The 7,781-nt window shown below is 35.0% G+C and overlaps 2 protein-coding genes across 2 annotated transcripts; both read left to right on the top strand.

The window, feature by feature from the left end:
- Positions 1–360: 360 nt before the first annotated feature.
- Positions 361–2,233, top strand: LOC21389773 (non-specific lipid-transfer protein-like 1). Its single transcript, XM_024173614.1, has 4 exons — positions 361–825; positions 928–988; positions 1,688–1,790; positions 1,903–2,233. Exons 1-4 carry the CDS (start codon positions 700–702, stop codon positions 1,988–1,990), a joined length of 378 nt encoding a protein of 125 aa, XP_024029382.1. The 5' UTR covers positions 361–699; the 3' UTR covers positions 1,991–2,233.
- Positions 2,234–4,125: 1,892 nt separating this feature from the next.
- LOC21389772 (alpha-amylase) lies at positions 4,126–5,947 on the top strand. Its single transcript, XM_010110308.2, has 4 exons — positions 4,126–4,209; positions 4,311–4,440; positions 4,642–5,450; positions 5,545–5,947. The coding sequence occupies exons 1-4, from the start codon at positions 4,126–4,128 to the stop codon at positions 5,797–5,799; spliced, it is 1,278 nt and encodes a 425-aa protein (XP_010108610.1). The 3' UTR covers positions 5,800–5,947.
- The last annotated feature ends 1,834 nt before the right edge of the window (positions 5,948–7,781 follow it).

Here is a 7,781-nt window from a genome sequence, read left to right as displayed (position 1 = left end):
GGTGGCAACTCTTTAACTCAAAAGCTCTTCATATTTTTTCGTTTATTTGCCTCTATAAAATTTTTTATTATGATTTTTGCATATTCCTTTTAAATAAATTTCAATTATATCGTTAGTATTTCAATACTTATATTTCAAATTTAAAATCTTAAATAAATTTAAACTACACTTACACTTCTATACAAGTTCAAATTGGATTCTAGAATGACTGTTTGTGCTCGATAAAATGTCCAACAGATTTCAATTATATCGCGCCATTATAATAGCCACTTGTAAAAGTTCATACAACAGATTTCATCTACGTTCAATAAAGCGAGTATAACAACATTATCCACGCGCAAGAGTTAGCCAAGTTCTGAAAAAAGAAAAAAAGTCGCACGTCATCCTCACCCAAATCAGAAATAACCAAAAAAAAAAAAAAAAAACCGAAAAACTTGTTCATGAAAATGCGTGCTTGTCCGTCTCAGATCATATCCGAAGCGTTAATTGTTCTCTCTCTAGAAGGCGCAGTTAATTCGTCAGCCAACGCCCATCTGCTCACCCACCGGCTAAACTAAAATCGTACCAATTAGTTTTCCTTTATCGGGAAACCACAGTAAATAATTATTTAATATAAAGTAGGTTAATTCAGAAGCTTATTTGGGCATGGTCTCGTTGCTTCAGTAGTATTTTGCAGACGTTGTTAGAGAGAGAGAGAGAATGGCCGGCGGTCAGATGAAGGCGAAGACGTTGATGGAGCTGATGAAGCAGCACTTCGAGACCGATGAGGGAAAAGAGCTCTGTAAGAAGGTTGGTCTAGTCTACCAGATCAATATCGCTCCCAAGGTTAGATTTTTATTTGATGAACAAGTGAATTTTTTTTTTCCCCCGAGATTGCTGTGTCTTGATTTTTTAGGGTTTTTATTTTCCCTATTTTTGGATTTGCAGAAAATTGGATTCGACGAAGTGAGTTACACTGTTGATCTCAAGAAAGGCGTGGTCACCGAAGGTTAGTTCCCTGTTTTTGTGTTCTAATTTGGGAAGGATCTGAGTTTTGTTTGTTTGGATGGTCCTGAGAATTTTAATTGCAATCATTGTATCAAAAAGTGAAATTCTTTGTTTTTAACGATGAAAAAACTGCGTCTTGATCGATTGGACCGGAATCGGAAATCTTGTAATCAAAGTCGAAGAATTTTTTTTAATCAAGTCGTTGAATTGAAGAGTTTAGACTACAATCTAATATCTTGTTTGGCAAGAGGTCGTTACTGAAGTATTTAATAGTGACGGTTGCTTTGCATGGAATCTTATACTTACTTTTTATGCCATTGGTTGTAGCTCGAACGTCTTCGTTGGTGATACTTTGGAATAAATGTAATGACTTCCAAACACAGTCTTGGCTCATCTGATCCTTTTGAATGCAAACATGTTTCTTCCTTTTGAAGGCATTTTTCTGTTCTCTGTTGTCTTAGGCCTTGTGAGGTTATTTTAGAATGACTGTTTGTGCTCGATAAAATGTCCAAGAATCTTGCTATGACCTTTCTTGTCGTGTTTTTCTGTTCTCATAAACTTATAGTTGTTCATTTCATGTGGTGAGGTTTGGCTTTTTGTCTCACAGACACAAAACGGATATTGTCACAAAATGGATAAAATGATGTCCTTCATTAGCATAAATTGCTTATTGTGTAAGTTTTCTTATATAAAATTTCAGGAACATCTGAAGGAGTAAAGCCTGATGCCACCTTTTCCTTCAAGGATGATGATTTTGTCAAAATTGCAACGGGGAAGATGAATCCCCAGATTGCTTTCATGAGGTTAGACCTTTTAAATTTCTTTTTACGTCTTGTTTTTGCCCTTTTCAGTCGTGTTTATGTATTTACTTTGTCTTGTAATTCTTTTATTTTTAAAAAAAAAAAATGTTTATAGGGGTATATTAAAGGTCAAGGGCAGTCTGAGTGCCGCACAGAAATTTACACCAGACATTTTCCCTAAGATGCCAGTTTCAAAGCTGTAAGCAGATCCATTGGGGAACCATTTGCAATTGCTTTCTCTATATTTGCTTTTGCAAGAGTTAATTGAACTGAAAATGGAGCTTTGTATTGGAAAAGCGGTCAAAATTTGTCCGTCTTAATCTGTCTTTCATATAATTAAGCACCATACACTGTTAGTATGGTGCTATTTTACAGAACCCTTGATGCAAGACCTTAAATATATAGTTGGTGGTTCTTTTTTTATGGTTTACTAGTTTACTTGGGTCTGCTTGTTTGTTCCTCTCATTTTTTATATTTGTTCGGAAAGGGTGGACAGTGTTGAAGTTATTTTCTTCGGTGCATTGTTGGATTTTTCACCGTTATTGCGTTATGTTGCAACAATTAGCTAAGTGTTGCATCTGGCAGTTAACGTTCGCTCTCCTATATCGTTCTACTGCATAATATTTCACTCTTCCGTTCACTGAAAAACACAAACGATACTTGTAATTACCCAACAGTGGTGGCTACAACTTCACCTAAACAAGAATGTTTAGGCCTTGATACTGTGAGTACACTTAGAAAGTGCTTTAAAAGTGCTTTCAAAGGTCCAACTGATACTGTGAGTAGACTTAGAAAGTGCTTAGGGCCGTTCGGTTCGCTAATTCGAGTTGAGATGTGATGTTGTGTGAGAGCTTTTTACTGTAGCAAAAAAGTTAGATGTGACTGTTTCTGATAGCTTTTTACTGTAGCAAAACTCGAATTTTAAACTCGAATCAGCGAAATAAACGAAAAAGTGCTTTAAAAGGTCCAACTGATACTGTGAGTACACTTAGAGGCCCATAACGGCCCTTGTCTGGAGTGCCTGGAGAGGTTTGGACATTCAATAGGAAGAAGTAAATGATATTGGCAAAGATAATAACATTCCTACCAACGAACACATCAATTGAGTTTATTTGAGAGGTTTGAAGTAGATCGCCAAATACTTTGAGGGTAATACTTTTTTGTGTCTTCGGTGACAACCGGTGAATTACTTGCTTTCTTTACTGATCTCCAATCTCTCAATTTGTCTCCGTTAAATGAATTTTTTAAGTGTAAATCATCTTTTTGGAAATTTTATATTGGATAGAGCAATCTTACCTTCTTCCGGAGCCTGCAGAATCTTCTGTGACCTCGGATCCTCTTGCTTAAGTTTTATCCGGGACAAGTACAGGAATACTCGTTGCTGTTCATCAGTTTTGTTGCCTACTCTTTTTTTTTTTTTTTGGCCCAGCTCTTTGATACAGAATTTTAAATAATTTAATGAAACGAAACATAAGAAGAAAAACGAGGAATAAAAGAAATTGAGAAACTAGGGGTTTGTCAAAATTTCTATATCTTGGTGGGAAAAAAAAAATAAAACAAGAACAGAAGAACAACTCTCAAAATACACACTGGATTGTAATGATTTTCTATAGTTAGTGGAGAAGTTCTGCAGGTTAATCCATAGAAAAATTTGAGACGTGTGTCGCTTGCTCTTTGGATAAACATACGTGTATATCGTCCTGTTTGTGGCATTGAAATGTCTTAAGTGTTTGCAATCTTCTGGTACGGCACGGCGTTATGAACGCTGTGACTATGGTTCTGGAAATCAAATACCAACGAAAAGAATAGTTATTGACTGTCGTTTCCAATCACGACTACAAACTCTTGGAACATCCTCGACTACGGTCAGTGGCGGAGCTAGAAACTTTGTTTTTAGCGGACATGACTAACCCAAAACTTTAAATTAAAATTGTAATGCAGTAATTTTTTATCTTCATTTATCTATTTTATTCCTTTATTCTAAATGAATTAAGCTTCTATAAAGTTAATTTTTTTTTTTTTTAAGAATTAATAGAGTCAAATTTAAATTTAAGGTTTAAAGTCTAAAAACTTGTAAATTTATATTGTAGTATAGTTGATTTTTGGTTTATTTTAGACTTAAGTTTGCAATATGAATATACTTAAAAATCAAAACTCAAGGTATAATTGAAATTTTCTTTAAAAAATTATGGAGAAATGACAATTAAATTTTTTTTTTTTTGAGTGGGGCCAAATTAGAAGAAAGATGTAGTGGGGGGTGGGGCGGCGGGGAGGGGTAATCAGTTACGCCTATAAGAGGCAATTAGAACATCCACTTCAGTCATCATAAGCTTAAAACATGAAGGTTCCAATTGCATTCGGCCTTTTGTGCCTCTTTATCTCCCTCTTCCCTCCCTTCACTTCTCCTACAATATTATTTCAGGTATATCATGATATCTTCTCTTTATTTTGATCTTCACATGAACTAAACCGTATAATGTGTTGACTCCAATTTTTCATTAGTAACGACATGCAATTTGACAGGGATTCAACTGGGCATCAAGTGAAAACGCAGGGTGGTATAATTCACTGAAGAACACCATTCCTGATCTTGCTAAAGTTGGGATAACTCATGTTTGGTTGCCTCCTCCTTCCCACTCCGCTGCAGATCAAGGTAATTGTTTCTGCTTCTGTTGTTCTTTTACTGTTCATTTGCTTACTGCCAATACCATAGCCCTCTCTCTAGCTTCGCTTTGATCCTTATAATTGAAAATGATATAAAATTATAATACGAGTATATCTACACGCAGTCTAGATTTTCCCATGTTTCTTATATCAGCTAAATTAATGCCTAACAATATGGTGATTTTTACAGGTTACTTGCCGGGAAGGTTGTATGATCTCAACGCATCAAAATATGGAACACAGGAAGAGCTAAAATCACTAATCGCTGCTTTGCGCGAAAAAGGAATCAAGGTCATTGCTGACATAGTGCTAAACCATAGGTCAGCTGAGAAGCGAGACGAGAGAGGAATATTATGCATCTTTGAAGGTGGAACTTCAGATGCACGTCTTGACTGGGGACCCTCATTCATCTGCAGGGACGACACCGAGTTCTCCGATGGCACCGGGAACCTTGACACGGGTGACAGCTGGGGAGAAGTACCCGACATCGACCACCTTAATCCACAGGTGCAAAGAGAGCTATCAGAATGGATGAATTGGTTGAAGACCGAAATCGGATTTGTTGGATGGAGATTCGACATGGTGAGGGGATATGCTCCTAACATCACCAAAATCTACATGGAACAGACATCGCCAGAATTTGCAGTTGGAGAGAAATGGGATCGCCAAGAATTCGCAGTTGGAGAGGATGGTAAACCTAATGCTAATCAGGATTACCATCGCGGTTTGTTGGTTAATTGGGTGGAAGCTGCTGGTGGTTCTGTCACTGCATTTGACTTCACTACAAAGGGAATTCTACAAGCTGCTGTCGAAGGAGAGCTATGGCGATTAAAGGACTCGAACGGAAAGCCTCCGGGATTGATTGGTATAAAGCCAGAAAGTGCAGTGACGTTTATTGATAATCATGATACTTGGTCCCAAAAGCTTTGGCCTTTCCCGGAAGACAAAATCATGCTTGGATATGTTTACATCTTAACTCACCCTGGAATCCCAACAATTGTAATTACTCTTTGCTTTTTAACAATGTTTATACATTTTTACGTCACATATATCTGGTCAACTAATTAGGAATTCCATGAACCATATTTTGCAGTTCTATGATCACCTTTTCATTAAGCGGGAGCTTATGGCGCCGATAAGCAATGTAACCGCAATTAGGAATCGACATGGCATTAATAGTAGAAGCGTTGTGAACATATTAGCCGCCGAAGCAGACCTTTATATGTCAAGAATTGATGAAAAGATTATTATGAAGATTGGACCAAAAACGGATTTGGGAAATCTTCTTCCTTCGGATTACCAGGTTGCTTACAGTGGACAAGATTTTGCCGTGTGGGAGAAAAAGTGACTGGTTAGAAAAGCTCAATCTGTTTGGGTGTTAACTAAAGCAATAAATAAATAAATAAATAAACAATAAATCTGTACTATGCATGCTATAGTAAAAGCCATTACTTATTTGAGTTAGCAGTAAGTTTCCTCCTCCTTACTTTAGAAGTTTCGCTCCTTTTTTTTTTTTTTTTTTTTCTGGTTATGGTTTGTCAAGTAACTCAAGCAGTTATCATTTTCAAAATTTTTGAGACATTTTGTTCTTGTCGTGTTTAGGTATTACTGCCGTTGTTAACTTTTATTTTTATTATTATTTTTATTTTTTTGAGGGTATCTTATGCCGGATTGCCGGTGTTTCGTTTTTAAGTTTTCCCTAGTTTTGTTGTTAGTTGTTTTTCCGTTCTCTCGTGGCTACCGTTTAATTGTTTCCTGTTTTTTCGTTCTCGTCGCTTCCAAGTTTCTCTGTACCTTTTAAGTTTTTGTTGCAATCAGCTTTTAAGTTTAATGTTTGGTAGAGGGATTCGTTCCCTTATTCGAATCATGATTCGTGATTCGCTACAATATTTTTTCTCACAAAAAATTTACGTAAATCGAAAATGATTCGAATCACATAATTTGAATCCTTCAACCAAACGTCTCTATCATTATACTTTATTCTCATTGTTTCCGAGTATTTGTCGTTTTGAATATTTTTAGTTGTTTTGATTTTGTCTTTGTTTTGTGAACTAATTAGCGTTTGAGTTTTTTTTTTTTTTTTTACTTTTCATACTCACATTCTTAAACCACCGTTCATTTTACTTATTACGTTCTTTTTAAAATTTTAAAAAAGCCCCCACAATTAAATCACCCCTAATTTTATTTTTTACACACATTCTTAAATTACCTTTTATTTTACTTGTTTCACCCATTTTAAAAATTTTATACAAACCCCAACAAATAAAATTTTTTTCCTTTTTCATTCACCCACCAATCAAATTTATCCTATTCTTTTATATCAATTTTGTTCTTCAGGACCAAGAAAACATTCAACTAATTGGTAGTTCTTAAGGGGGTGTTTAGTATGAGATAATTTCAGAAATGAGAATGAGAATTTGAAAAATTTTTATGTTTGATATAATTATTGGACTTTTTTAAAACCCATCTATTCCCACGCCGCTGCTGACCACCAGAAATGCACCGCCGACCACCAGAAATGTACCGCCGTTGCGGGACTTTTCTTGCCGCCACCACCAGGGTATGTGATTTTCTTGGTTTTTTCTTCCTTTTGAATCCGTATCAACCAGGGTATCTTCTTTTTTTCTTTTCTTCTTTTCTTGTTGAATCCATTATCTGTTATAGTTGAATCCGTATCTATTATGGCCATTATCTTGACTTGACTGCACGCCTTTAAACTAGTATTAGATAAGGAAGAAGGCGAGACATATGTTCTATTCTTGCAAAAAAAGATTGTAATCCTGGTCCTAATAATGCTTGAAAAAAAGCCCATAAATGGGGTCCGTTTAATGGAAGAAAAAAAACTAAAAAGGAAAAAATAAAGAGAAAATAGCTCTATATTTTTTTTTTTGTTAGACTCCGTTAATGATGTTGTTGTTTTGGTTGTAATATTAGTGCTAATTGTAATTATTCATTTAAAAATAAATATGTTTTTTTTAATACAATATTCTTATACATAATCAAACATAGTAATATATTATTTTTGAGAATTTAAGACAAGATTTATGTATGAAATTAAACATAATAACATATTATTTTTGAGAATTATATTATCTTCTATTACTTTTTTAAAAATATGATTTTTGATTACTGCATACTAAACACTCATAAATGCTTAAATGGTGAATTATGTATTTGGCATGCCTTAATAAGTCGTATTTTCCTTCTTTTTTTTTTTTTTTTTTGTTTTGATTCTAAGATAGCATTTGATTCCAAGCAGCCAGGCAATGACAGCTGGCACAAAAGAGACAAAGAAGAGCCGAGAAAAAAAAAAAAAAAAAAAAAAGAGAA

Source organism: Morus notabilis, unplaced genomic scaffold, assembly GCF_000414095.1.
Source record: "Morus notabilis unplaced genomic scaffold, ASM41409v2 Scaffold823, whole genome shotgun sequence".
NCBI classification, from domain to species: Eukaryota; Viridiplantae; Streptophyta; class Magnoliopsida; order Rosales; family Moraceae; genus Morus; species Morus notabilis.
Note: the sequence above shows the minus strand (reverse complement) of the source record. Positions and strands in the feature narration are given on the sequence as shown.

Bases quoted from the DNA above. Each gene is read 5' to 3' on its own strand.
- LOC21389772 (XM_010110308.2), top strand. From the start codon at position 4,126: ATGAAGGTTCCAATTGCATTCGGCCTTTTGTGCCTCTTTATCTCCCTC. The intron at 4,210-4,310 runs GTATATCATGAT...GCAATTTGACAG, and splicing joins CTCCTACAATATTATTTCAG to GGATTCAACTGGGCATCAAG. The intron at 5,451-5,544 runs GTAATTACTCTT...CATATTTTGCAG, and splicing joins ACCCTGGAATCCCAACAATT to TTCTATGATCACCTTTTCAT.
- LOC21389773 (XM_024173614.1), top strand. From the start codon at position 700: ATGGCCGGCGGTCAGATGAAGGCGAAGACGTTGATGGAGCTGATGAAG. The intron at 826-927 runs GTTAGATTTTTA...TTGGATTTGCAG, and splicing joins AGATCAATATCGCTCCCAAG to AAAATTGGATTCGACGAAGT. The intron at 989-1,687 runs GTTAGTTCCCTG...ATAAAATTTCAG, and splicing joins GAAAGGCGTGGTCACCGAAG to GAACATCTGAAGGAGTAAAG.